Source organism: Mastomys coucha, unplaced genomic scaffold, assembly GCF_008632895.1.
Source record: "Mastomys coucha isolate ucsf_1 unplaced genomic scaffold, UCSF_Mcou_1 pScaffold21, whole genome shotgun sequence".
NCBI lineage: Eukaryota > Metazoa > Chordata > Mammalia > Rodentia > Muridae > Mastomys > Mastomys coucha.
This window is the reverse complement of record NW_022196904.1, coordinates 94,441,284-94,455,011: the sequence shown is the minus strand read 5'-3', so window position 1 is coordinate 94,455,011 and position 13,728 is coordinate 94,441,284. Positions and strand designations below refer to the sequence as shown.

Here is a 13,728-nt window from a genome sequence, read left to right as displayed (position 1 = left end):
AAAAAAAAAAAAAAAGCCAGTACAAATAATTCTTAAAATTATACCATTTTAAAGTAAAAAAAATCAAAGACTGAAATTTTATGTGAAGCATAAAGAAATTTCTTGTGCTTTCAAAATATATTTTCTTAAATTTACATTCATCATATTTTCTCCGTTTAGTAACTATTGTGTTAGAAAGTATAAATTACAGAAGTAAATAGAGCATACCTAGTTTCCTATCCCATGCAATGAGGATCTCAATGGCTTTTAAAGGTAATCTTTACCTATATTTATGAAATATGCTATGTGAAAAAAACATCTGAATAAACATGTACTAAATTCATGCAAAAAAAAAGAAAAATATGAACAACCCTCAATAAGTAGACAGGATGTTTAAGATGAGGGTGAATATGTGGTATCTATTGTGGACCCCCTAAAAGGTATCCTATGTGATGTTATTTCTATAATCTCATTTAGTTCTCATTATTAGTACTGTGTGGCTGAAATCCTTACAGGAGTTTGCAGACTATTAACTTGAGGCTCAGAGAGTAAATTTCTAGTTTTCAGGATCTAGATTCAGACATTTATCAGTCCATCCAAGACTTACACCATCAACAGGCATGGGGGCATATGCTGGCAATCCTAGATGTTAGGAGCTTGAGACAAGACGTTCAAAGCTAGCCTTTGCCTCCTATCTTAGAGTTTTACTGCTGTGAACAGACACCATGACTAATGCAAGTCTTATAAAGGGCAACGTTTAATTGGGGCTGGCTTACAGGTTCAGAGATTCAGTGTATTATCATCAAGGCAAGGGCATGGCAGCATCCAGGCAGGCATGGTGCAGGCAGAGCTGAGAGTTCTATATCTTCATCTGAAGGCTGCTAGAATAATACTGGTTTTCAGGCAGCTAGGATAAGAGTCTTAGAGCCCACACCCACAGTGACACACCTACTCCAACAAGGCCACACCTTCTAATCGTGCCATTCCCTGGGCTGAGCATATACAAGCCATTACATTCCACTCCCTGGCCCCCATAGGCTTGTTCAAACATATGAGTCTATGGAGGCCACACCTAAACATAGCATAATGCAAAATAAATTTAGTCCAACTTCCAAAGTCCTCATAGTCTATACAGTGTTAAAAGCCCAAAGTTCAAAGTCTCTTCTGAGATGCATCCAAGCACTTAACCATAAGTCCCAAAGCAAGACAGGAAACCATCTAGGCCAACTTCAAACTCTGCATCTCCATGTCTGATATCAAAGCAGCCTGCAGATTTCCAACTGCTTTTTCATCTTTGTTGACGGCAACAAACTTCTTTCTCCTGGGCTGGTTCCGTTCCATGTTAGCAGCTTTCCTCAGCAGATAACCCACGGTTCTGGCATCTTGAACATCTTAGGATCTCCAAGGCAACTTCAGTGTTACAGCTTCTTGTTTCAATGTCTGGGATCCATACATGGTCTTCTGGGCTCCACCAAAGAGCTGGCATCACTACTCCAGCTCTGCCCCCTGTAGCACTCTAAGCTCAAGTTGATCCACTCCACTGCTTCTGCTGTTCTTGGTGATCATCCTATGGTACTGGTATCTCCAATACACTGGGGTCTTCTGCTGCACCTAGGCTTTACCTATAGCCTCTCATAGGCTCTCTTCATGGTGCCAAGCCTCAAATCCTTTGCAGGACCCCTTCAGTCCTGGGCCATCAACTGCAACTGAGGCTGTACTTTCACCAATGACCTTCCATGACTCTCACAGTGGCAAGCTTCAGCTGCTTTTCATGACCCTTTCATGCCTTCAAAACCAGTACAACCTTGGTGACTCTTAAACATTACCAAGTACAGCAACAGCACAAGGTAAAACCTTGGCTGTCTCTGGAACACAGCTTCTTTGTGCTCTAAGAAAACACTTTCCAGATTTGACCTCAGTGATGCTGGTCTCTTCTTAATAACCAGTAATTTCTTAGCTCCAGCTAACCAGCATCAATTGTCCCTGTAGTCCCTTCTATTTTTAACTCTAAATCCAGAGCCAGAGCTGGAACATGCCCTACCTTGTTCTATCTTTTTTTTTTTTTCCGAGACAGGGTTTCTCTGTATAGCTATTCTTTTTTTTAAATGTATTTATTTTATGTATGTGAGTACACTGTGGCTCTCTTCAGACATATCAGAAGAAGGTATCAGATCCCATTACAAATGGTTGTGTTCCATCATGTGGTTGCTGGGAACTTATCTCAGGACCTCTGGTAGAGCAGTCAGTGCTCTTAACTGATGAGCCATCTCTCCAGTCACCCCTCCCCTTGTTCTATTACTTTATCAATGCTGGGATTAAAATTGTGTACCACCAAACTTGGACATAAGCTTTTCTTCACATAGAACTTGCTCTGTCCAGGCTGGCCTTGAACTCAAGAGACCTGTTTAGCTTTATCTCCTGGGATTAAAGGTTTATACTACAATGCCTGGACCTAAATTTAGCTGGGTGAGATCTTACCCCAAGGTCACTACTGCCTTAATTCAATTTAATATCCTTGAACGCAGGATTCAGCTCCATTTCACTTCCTGGTAACCCTTTAATACCATATATTTTATATTCTTCCTTTCTAAGCTTACTATGCTTGTTCAAAATGCTCTTCATGAGTCTTAACAAGAGAACAGAGTCTCTGCCCTGACTTTTTTGAAATTTTCTTTGTCAGTGTAATTAATATAAATCTCTTTACCTTAGCCTGGACTAGACTCTTCATACACATTCTTCACCAAAATCCCACAAAAACAGTCTCTAGGCCACATACTGAAATTCTCCACTTAAACCTCTTGGGCCAGGTCAGCACAGTTCAAATTACTCTCAGCAACAAAGTCTTCCATACTAGAATGGCCCCATTTAAAGCATTCCACTGCTCTCCAAATCCAAAGTCCCAAAATACACATTCTTCCAAACAAAAGCATGGTCAGGCCTATCACAGCAATACCTCAGTCCCTGGTACCAACTTCTGTCTTAGGGTTTTACTGCTGTGAACAGACACCATGACCAATGCAAGTCTTATAAAGGACAACATTTAATTGGGGCTGACTAACAGGTTCAGAGGTTCAGTCAAGGCATATGGTAGCATCCAGGCAAGCATAGTGCAGGCAGAGCTGAGAGTTCTATATCTTCATCTGAAGGCTGCTAGAAAAATACTGGCTTTCAAGCAGCTAGGATGAGAGTCTTAAAGCCCACACCCACAGTGGCACACCTACTCCAACAGGGCCACACCTTCTAATTGTGCCGCTCCCTGGGCTGAGCATATACAAACGATCACAGTTGGAGAGCAAATTACAGACCACCCTGGGTTATAGGAGACCCTGTTCAAAAACAAAGTAAAACAACCAGAAAAACAAAACAGAAAACCAACCAAGCAAAAAAACGAAAACCATTTTGATGACTAGGCAAGTTTAGAGAATAGTAACAGCGTAAAGAGGCTGCAAACTGGTGAGCAATGTACCAAATTCGGACTGAAAAGTTTACAGTGTGTATTGCTAGGAGTTGAACCTCACATTTTTTAATTAAAATTTGACCCCAAATAGTGTTCAAATTTTAAAAAGTTAACATTTTTTAGAACTGGCAAGATGATTTTGTAGGTAAAAGCATTTGCCACTAAGCCTGATGACCTCCCAGGTCCCACACAATGGAAGGAAAGAACGGACTCTCCCAAGTTGTTATCTGACTTACACACACACACACACACACACACACACACACAAAACTAAAATACTATATTTAATTTTTGAAAGTTTAAATTTGACCATGAAATGTAGATGTCTAGGAAATTCTAAAAAATAAGGTAAACTGATCATATAAGACCTATATCCTACAGTGTCAGTTTGCTGAAACTGAGAAGTGACTGTATTTTACAGATGCCATCTTCAGGCTGCAGTGCCGCGATCTCTAATGTTTTCCATCTCATCACTATATTCTTGTAGTATCTCCAGTTTAGGCTCCCTGGGCATTTGAGCTTGCATCTCCTATCACAGAATATACCTGAAGCATCAGGAAGGAAAGGCAAAGAAGTGATCAAAAGAGTGTGGGTGTGTTTGAGAGAGAAATGAGGAGAGATTAAACAATTTTTAAGGGTTGTGGATTTAGCTCAGTGGTAGAACACTTGCCTAGCAAGTGCAAGGCCCTGGGTTCCGTCCTCAGCTCCAGGAAAAAAAAAAAAAAAGTTTTTAGATTTAAATACCTAAGTTTGACCCACAGGCTTGGTAATTAATTGTGTTGTATTTAGAACAAGTTGGTATAAAAGAGCATGTAATTATATGGAGATACATTTAGAATACTGGTTGTGTAACAGCATGTAACATATGATCATATTTTATATATGCAATAGGACTAGTTAGAAAAATAAAATACGGTGGTCTTAGAGATTATTTGTGGATAACAAAATTAGGGAGTTTTTTTCTTTGTGTTTTTTTTTTTTTTTCAATCTTAACTTGACATTTTGAAGTCAGGAGATGTAGTTCAGTGGTGGAGCACTTGCCTAGTATGTTGAAGGCACTAGATTTAATCCCTAGCACTGCAACATACACATATGTACACCAAAACAAAAACAAAAACCAAACCCCCAAACAACTAAAAACATGATAGGATCTGTTATGCAGCACAGGCCAACCTCAAACTCTTGATCTTACTGCTGAGCCTTCTGAGAAGTGGGACTACAAGCATGCACCATCATACCCAGGACTGAACATTTAAAAGTCCATGGCAGTTGTGTTTGGAATACCTCACCTGCTAATATGGAGCATCCCGACTCCAAAATGAGGAATAGCCAAGAGCAGATGAGTCTTCAGGAAAGTCTGGATCCGATGCAGCCTACACAACCTCACATTTTTCTTCCAACTACAAGTTAGAGGTGAGTGACGATCTGTTTTCATACTTCCCTTATCCATCACTCCACCCAAGACCACCCCGCCATCTCCTACCAGTTCAACGCCTTTCGTAGGAGGCAATTCTTAAAGAACGGGATGCACTGGAGCTCATGCCAGAGAGCATAGTGGCGGTGCCAAGTGCCCAGTGTCATTGCCTCGCTGCCCTCCACAGGATGTACATGCAGGATCCCAAAGGGAGAGAAGATGTAGTGCTCGGGATTCACCTTGTCTGGTGGCACTGCCACCAGCTTGTAAGGGCTATTTTAATTAAAAGACAACAACAAAATCCAAGTCTGATCAGTGAGAACCAAAGAACTTGTACACATACCCTGAAGAGACAAGAGGAGGATAGGGAGAAAAAAAGAGGTAGAAAGAAAGGCAGAAGAAAGTGGAAATGGGGAAAAACCCAGAATAGTATTCAAGCTAGAATGATTGAATGGGCATCAATTTTAGCAAAAGATAGATGAAAAGAAAGAGAAATGTGGCATCTGGCCTGTCAGCCTGCTCCGAGGCCTTATCTTCAGATACAGGTCACCTCACAAAAATTAAGATATCATCATATTTAAGCTGCAATATTATTTTATGAAAAGATAAAATTAAAAATCCTTCCATTGTGATACTTTGATTTTTTAAGACACATGGACATTTTGGAGATGTTGATCTGTGCGTGGGGTGGGGTTAGGGGTGTTTTAATCATAGCTATCAGAGCCTGTGAGGGAGGTCAGTGAGGGAAGGATGGAAAGAGGAATTAAGGTGGGAGTGTCACTCAGTGGTAGAGCGCTCACCTAGCATTTGTGAGTCCCCAAGTTCCATCCAAGAAAAAAAGATTTGGATCTAATGGGAGAAAGTGAATGAATGCAACTGATGTGGAATCTGGAGGCTTGTTTTTATAGTCTCAGCAGCAAAACAAAAACAAAAAACAAAAAACAAACCACAAAAAAAACCAAAAAACAAAAAGACAAAAACAAAATACAAAGAGGTGGAAGTCCAGGGAAAGAACATTTTAGTTTAGTCTAAAATCAGGATGCTTTTGGAAGACCAAGTTTCCCTAATATTGAGATTTCAACATGTGATTCTTGCATTGGAGTTGGATAAGGTCAGCATTAAATGTGCTTCTGAGGCTATAAATAAATGTTTTCCTCTGTATACAAAGGAATAAAGAGCAAAAGTAAGAAAGGCACAATTCAGGCAAGAACTCGGAAAAGCCAAGTGGGGCAAAGAGGATCCGGTGAGTAAAGAGGAAGCTGAGGAGGGAAGACAGCTGGAAACCATGAGGCAGGAGAGGTGTGTGGACAGCAAGCAGAAGAGGTTGGATAGGCATGGAGACAAAAAACTAGAAGGTAGCACGGCCAGGCACTGGTGGGGGCTGTGGAAATGCCCTGGAGCCAGGCCCTTACTTAAAGTGCCGATCAGAAGCCACATTGAGATAAAGGAAGTGGATCTTCTTCTGGGACCAGTCTCTCTTCAGAAGGGATTTCACCTGACTTCTCAAGACGGAAGTCCTAGAGGTTTTCTTCTTGAGGGCCTTCTCCTCAGGAGCTTCAGACGAAAGCTGAGATCTGCGTGACAAGACAAATTAGGGAGAAAAGGCAGAACAAAGAGATCAGTGCCTAGAAGAGAACCTTGCCATTGCTAACCATGGAAAGCGAGTTCTAGATCAAGCACCTAAGAGGACACAGCACTATCAGAACCTAGATAGTCTAATCTACTCTTAAAGATGTCATATACTGAGCAATTGCAGTCCATCATGCATGCTGGTCAATTATAGTCAACTATAATCTGGGTATGAAAAACTCTTCTTTCTGATAAATGATTCTACTAGACTGGTTGTGATTACTGCAGTCAATGTTATATAACATTGTATAAAGTAATAGGAAGGCATTATTGTACCAGCTTATAGGTTTTAATATTTGACCAAGTCCTATTAACTGCTATATCTGTGATCATAAGAGAACATTAAGTTCAAGGTCAGCATAACCAACTTAGTAAATCCCTACCTCAAAATAAAAAGTACAAATAGAACTAAAAATTTGGCTCAGTAGTATAGCAGTTGCTTAGCATGCATGAGGACTCAGGATTGATCCCTAGTATGACAAAAAGGAAAAATGTATTTTCTTAGTAGTAAGGTCACATAGTCACAAAACTAAAACTATTGGTTCCTGAATGATCCCTACTGTCCAGTCTCAATTCTGGGTTCACTCCGTTTGATATCATAGTATAAACAACTATTGTTCCCAGCTCCCCAAGCTACTAAACCTAACTGCATGCTCAGCCCTGCCTAGCCCCAGTCTCATCACATCCTTCCTCCTTTGCCTGAACAAATTGAGCTTCTCAGCTCGGAACTAACTCCTTTGGTTTCAGTTGCCTTCTCCCAAACTGTCTACCCAGTCTGGAGGACAGTGTGCCCTTTTTTTTCTGGAAGGCTACTTTCTCATGTGTATGCTGTATTTCTTATTGGTCCCCATATAATTTCCTCTTACTATAATCTGGTGATTCCTTTAGTCTACAAGTACAGATGTGTTGTAGGATATTTGATCACACTGAACCCCAAGATTGTGTCGTTTACAGAAAAAACCTGTTTCTAGATGTGATGTGGTTTAGTCCTTTGATCACACCTTTAATCTCTCTGGCTGGAATAGAGACATGCCCTTAGTACACACCTTTAATCCCAAACAATGAAGGTAAAGTTAGTTTGTAAAAGGAAGCACTCATGTCTTAAAGTGACATCTAACTGAGTAGCAGACAAAGTGACAAATCAGAGAAAGATTTGACAAAATAAGATATGCCCAACTCTCACAAGAAGAGAGAGGAAAGGGGAGCTGCTTAAGGGAAAGGAAGAGAGGCAGTTTTACCAGGATCATGGAACAGCAACAGGTTGCAGAGAGTTAATAAGCTAGACACAGGTGAAGACAGAATGAGCCAGAGAATGAGAAGAAGCTGGAAGATTAGAACATACTGCCAAAGCTAGTTTGAGGTCAAGCAGAGCAATTCAGAAGAAGCCCAGAGAGGCAAGACTGAATCAGTCAGCTTGGAGAGGAGTTAGAACCAGTACAGTTGAGTTGAACCAGCCAGTCAGAGCTCAGAAAGAACGAGAAAGGGTGAACTTATTCAGCAAGTCTCAGAAGCTGAAAACGTTTTAGCCCTAGATAAGATTGTATGGAGCCTAGAAGTTTCCAGGACTAGGCCTAGTTAGCAGACCGAGGCAGTAAGCCTCCCAGACAACAAGTACAACAAGAGAATAAAAGATACTTTAACACAGAGTACTTACATCTCAGGTTCTGTATCTTAAGGGCTGAAAATATCCCTCTACTTTAACAAGAGTCTCATCTAGATGCCAGAATTACTTCAAATTCTAGTCCTAGTGTCTTTTTCTCTTTCAAGCTGGTGTTGATGAAGAGTAAAATGGCATTTCCACTATCTCCCATTCATTTCCAAATGCACACTACAATCTAGCTTCCTCAGCACAAAACTCAAAACAGCAGCATGTAGTACAACTAACTGCTGCCCCACTGACACACTTTTACCTCCTAACCCACTTTAATAATCTAATCTCTATCCAAATTCTCTACTCCTACTGTTCAAGCTCCCTCTCCCTCCCCCCTGCCTTTCTCCCTTTCCCCCCACCCCCCGTCCTTCCCAATCCCATCCCACCAAGAGTACAACAGGCAATAGCCAACAACAGCCTTTTGTTTTATACTACTTACTACAATTTGTTAATTATACCTTACTTGTATACTAATATACTACTGACTTGTCCTAATGTCTCCCTTACCAAACTGTAAGACTTCAAAGGAAAGAACTAAGTCTATTTGACTCATTTCTTACATTCCCAGCATCTGGATGCATCCAAGTAGCAATTAAGTTATTAAATGAACCAATACCTAGGAAGACAATCCTGGAGAAGAGTAAACTGTATTACCTAGACCTCAGGGGACGACTGCCACGTTCATACAGGTATGAGAACTTGATTCCTTCCTAATATATCAGCCTATAGCCATTTCTGTTAAGGTCTCCCAAGGGAGAAAAATTAGACTTGGGCCTATGCTAGGGGTGGGAAAGAAGCTTGGCTGAGAAGATTGAAGACAAATTGTTGACATTTGACACCTTCCTTCATAGTTCCAGGAAACTGGCCACCATTAGGGATCTGAGAGTTCACAAAAAAGTCACAAATTGAGCCCACCATATTTAAGAGCAAAAATTGAGCAAGTAAGTCATGCTTGATTATAGGCAAAGTTAGCTTTTTTCCCCAAAGACAGTGAATGTATCATAGACAAGCTACAAAAAAAAGGTGGGGGGGGGGAACGGACCAGAGCTAGGAAGAAGTTCCTATAATAAAAGAACTCCTAGAAGGGATCTTTAGAAGGGATCTTTTGGGCATTCTGAAATCTTAGGATTTTGGAAGCCAGACTGGGGGATCATACTCAAGGGGCCACCCATACTGTCGGATCAGGAAGTCAACTCACAGAGTCAGTGCTTTGCCTTAGACCTGTGGAGGAAGACCAGTCAGACAAGCACTCTCTAGAGTAACCAAAGACCCCATCTATAGTTCCTAGGACCAGCACAATATATGCCCTAAAGTATGTTTCAGAAAATTTAAATGACCAAGAATATAAACCCCAAAGAAGCTCCTGACACCATCTGAGAAGACTGGAAACTGCAAGGTTAAGTCTTGGCTTCCTAATGGCTGCTACTGATTTCAGTATTTCCCTATAGATTAGCATTGAGACATTAGCTTTGTTTTTGCAAGTGAAAAGAAAGGTGCAGCCTAGTCCAGCTCACTTTAGAGGTGGGCTAATCCTGAAGAGCCATAAGAAGCCAAGAAGCCAGTGGCCCTGCAGGCACCTAAACTAATTCATTTTATCTCTTCTACTTAAAATCCCAGACCAGGCCACTCACTTTCTCCCAGCAGGCTCCCCTTCTGCATGCTCAATCTCACTGCTTTCATACTGTACAGGGATGTCTGTAGCCAGTGCCAAGGGCAAAAGACTAAGGCTGTCCAGCCATGGGGTCTCTTCTAGGGCCACCTCAGCACCAACAATGCCCAGACAGTGCTGTAGCTCAGGCAGTGTCAATGGTCGTAGCCACGTGGCCAATTCCTTTTTTTGTTGCCGATTCCACTGGGCCTTCACAAAAGGGCATGTTGAGGATGGGGGCCCTCGATGAACTCTCTTCATCCAGGGACCACAGTCAACATGGGAAGAACTATGTAACAAAGAACTGTCTGGGGGAAAGGCCTTTTCTATGGCATCTAGCAGGTCCAGCTTAAGCCACGCTTTGACCTTGGGTGCCCAGCAGTACAGCTGCTCCAGGAAGGGCAGCAACTCGAGTTGACCAGCTAGCATCTCACGGTATGGAGGCAATAGGCCCAGTACTGCATGCAGATAGTGCCAAGCTTCACAACTGCCATCCTTCATCACAGCCGAGAACAGAGACTGAAGCTCAGACAGCAGCAGCTTCAGCATTGTCTGCTGCTCTGACTCAACCACTGCCTTAAGATCCTCCTGTTTCTTTTGACAGTCCCAAGAGTGTACTTGTCCGCTGCAGCTACATCCAGCGAGCCCAGACTGAAGAGTATCAACCCATGGGTTCTTCTCTTCCAGAAAAAAGCGGAGACAGGTATTCAACTGCTGTCGAACTGATCGTGCCCACAGCTCGGGATCCAAATGCCAATTCCAGGCTTTTGACTTCTGGGTCTGACCTGTGTGACCCAGCAGGGTGGGAGGGTGGGGGAGGGTAAGGTCAGGCTCTGGGCTGTGCCAGTAGGGTTAGGAGAGCAGGATGGATATAGAGCTGCAGGGCATAGGAAGACCAGTAGAGGGCCTTTACTGAGCCCCTCGCTGTCAAGGACTAGCACAGGTCCAAGAGGGCGCCCTCCCTACCCAGGAGCTCCTTCCCACCCTCCAAGGCCTCGTCTCACCTGGCTTGCAGGATGTAGAAGGCATGGGAAGGGAAGGGGGACTGGTCTGTGGATGAGGTTTCATTGTAGAGCGCTCCCTGTACTGAATGAACTTAGACTCAGATCCAGTCACTTAACACAGAGACCGATACACGCTTGCAAAATCTTTGGAAAAACTGTGTTCACATCAGGAAACCTTCGGAGTGGGGGCTGGCAACTTCCTTGAAAAGGAGACACAAAGGGGTTGTCACTCAAAGGCAGCAAAGCTCCCGTCACCTGAAGCCTTCACCATAGACTGAGAAGATCCAAGTGCAAAGCCGGCTGCTGGTTAGGGATGCAGTCACCTAGAGGAAAGAAGTGGCAAAAGATAGCTCCGGGCGCGCCAGTGGGAGGGGCTTCCCTGGGCACTGGAAGACCAGAGCCACCGAGGGCAAGGGTGGCAGATGCAGAGCCAGAACAGAGGACTCAACTACACCACTTGCTCCCAGCTGTTAGAACCGTTACAGAATCCTGGAGGCCCGAGCCTCAAACCCGAGCCAGAAGGAGAGTTCAGCAAGCATGTGGGAGGGGCCTGGGGGCGGGACCCGGGCCACACTAGCAGGCTGCTTTTAACCTGATACCCCAAAGGTCCAAAGCGAATCTGGCTGAGCGGGAGAATGAATGACAAGATTGATTTAGGGTACTAACAGTATTAGGGGTGTGGTCGTAGGAAGCAAGTGTAATCCTAGGTACACACCCGCTCACTGATTCTTCCATCCCCTCCCTTGACAGAATATCCAACTGTTCCACCTCAACTCCCAACAAGAAACCTGAGGAAGACAAAAGTCTTGTATCTCTCTCAACAAGTTACACATCTAGTTGTGGCTGAAACTCTGGGAGTGGTTTAGTTATTTAAAAAATAGAAATCCTACCTCTGTTATAGATTTTAGTCTAACCAGTGGAAATTTTGATAAGCCAGACAGTAAAAAGAGTAGACTGGGAGCGGAGGCCGGGCATCTGATTTTGGATATTTCAAGTATTAAGTCTGAGATACCAGTTATCTCGGGTGAGAGGCTTAGCTCAGTGGTAGAATACTTGCCTCAGATGCTCAAAGCCCTGGGTTTAGTCTCCAGTCTGGAAAGGAAAGCTGTCTTTAAAATCATGATTTCCCTGCCTCAACCTCCTAAAGGAAAGGACTATGCTTATGTGTCCAACTAGAAGTTTAGTGTTTGCTCTCACTTTACTCATATTCAAGCTTAAGTATTCCCAGGACCATGACCCGAGTGTTCTGCTTTTCCTAAGGCTAAGAAACTAGTCTTTGCCTTCCGGGTGCCAGAGAGTTCATCACATGTGCCTAGGCCCGTTACAACTAGTGAGATGAAGAGAAGAAACCACACCTCTTTATTAAGGGCACAACCTGGCAGTTGCCTGTGTCACTCCTTCACTTGGCCTAACCTAGGCAAAAATAAAACTTTCACATCTAATCTTTTCTTTCAGTGGTTGTGGTGGTTTGAAGGAGAATGGCCCCATAGGTTCATATATCTGAATGTTTGGTCCCTTGCTGGAGCTGTTTGGGAAGGATTAGGAGGTATAACCTTGTTGGTTCATCTCACTGGTGTAAGGATTATATACAAGAGTGAACACTTTTCTCCACCTTTTTCTCAAATTTTTATTTCAAGTCTCTGCTCAGACATTCCCTCATAGTGAATCCTTTAACTTCCCAGAAGTCAGCACTCTCCCATGTCCTGACCCTTTACCCCAAACTAATTTTATTCCATACTTTGCTATCTCATATACTCATTTGTTTGTCTGTTTACCCTGATTAAAAATATAAGCTCCACAGTGGCAGAGATTCAAATTGTTCTTATTGCCTCTTACTCTATCCCCAGTTCTTGGTGCTAAGGACTGTAAACAGATGATTGTAAAAACAGTTATGGGACAATGTATCAATGAATAGCAATATTAATTGGTAAGATTGGTTCTAGCATCACACTGCTTAAATTGAAATCTTGATTTTGCCACTTGGCTTATATTTTTGAAAATGAAAATAGTGTCTACTTCTTAGGGCAGTTATGTGATTAAATGATGTTATGTGTATAAAATATTTAGTCTCACAAAAATAGATTCTTGATATAATTGACATGACTGAGACATAACAGGGTTCAGTGTGGGAATGAATAAGGTCATATAAGTAACTAACCAACATTTTGTGGAGAATCCACAAGTTGCAGAAGGTCAAGAAGTTTAGGCTTTGACACAAAAGTTTTCTAGACAGGCAAAAATAAATGGGCATTCTTTATTCTCAAATAATAACATTACCACTTGTTTTTTGAGACTGGGTTTCTCTGTGTAACAGCTCTGGCTGTTCTGGAACTCAACTCTCTGTAGAGCAGGCTGACCACAAACTCATCTCCTGAAAAAAAAAAGGCAAGGTTCTCCAGAGGGATATGTGTGTTTGTGTGTGTGTATGTAGTGTTTGTATGTGTGTATGTATAAGAAGGAAGAAGGGGGTTGAATTTGTTTCATACATGTGGAGGTTAGTGCTGTATCTTGAAGCAGAATTTTGACCTCTACACGTATGTCATAGCACCTGTGTCCATGTATGCATATGTGTATGTATATAGATGTGTATAGATGTGTATGTATGTGTGTATATATGTACATATATATATATATATGCACACAAAATTAATATAAATGTAACTGAAAAATTTTAAATCATTTCTTCAGGAGACTGGAGAGATGGCTCAGTAGTGATAAGCACTTACTGCTCTTTCAGAGGATCAGAGTTGGATTCCTTCCACCCATACCAGTTTACATTTTCACATAACTTCAGCACCAGGGGATCTGGCTTCCAAGGGCACCACACACGTGTGCTTACACACACACACACACACACACACACACACACACACACACACACAAATAAACGCAAACAAAATTATTTCTTAAGGTAGGATTGCCAGGCGGTGGTGGTGTACATCTTTA

At 42.3% G+C, this 13,728-nt stretch overlaps 1 protein-coding gene across 4 annotated transcripts in view; it reads right to left on the bottom strand.

Annotated features, from left to right (window-relative positions):
• Positions 1-11,255, bottom strand: part of Dnhd1 (dynein heavy chain domain 1) — a 62,664-nt gene extending 51,409 nt beyond the window's left edge. For all 4 annotated transcript variants that reach the window (XM_031387751.1, XM_031387755.1, XM_031387753.1 and 1 more), the window contains exons 1-5: positions 10,783-11,255; positions 9,762-10,563; positions 6,263-6,424; positions 4,920-5,123; positions 4,726-4,836 (exon numbers count right to left, since the gene is read on the bottom strand). In XM_031387751.1, coding sequence (XP_031243611.1) covers positions 4,726-4,836; positions 4,920-5,123; positions 6,263-6,424; positions 9,762-10,563; positions 10,783-10,846 — 1,343 coding nt within the window. In that variant the 5' untranslated portion in view covers positions 10,847-11,255. The remainder of the gene's footprint in view (positions 1-4,725; positions 4,837-4,919; positions 5,124-6,262; positions 6,425-9,761; positions 10,564-10,782) is intronic.
• Between the last annotated feature and the right edge of the window lie 2,473 nt (positions 11,256-13,728).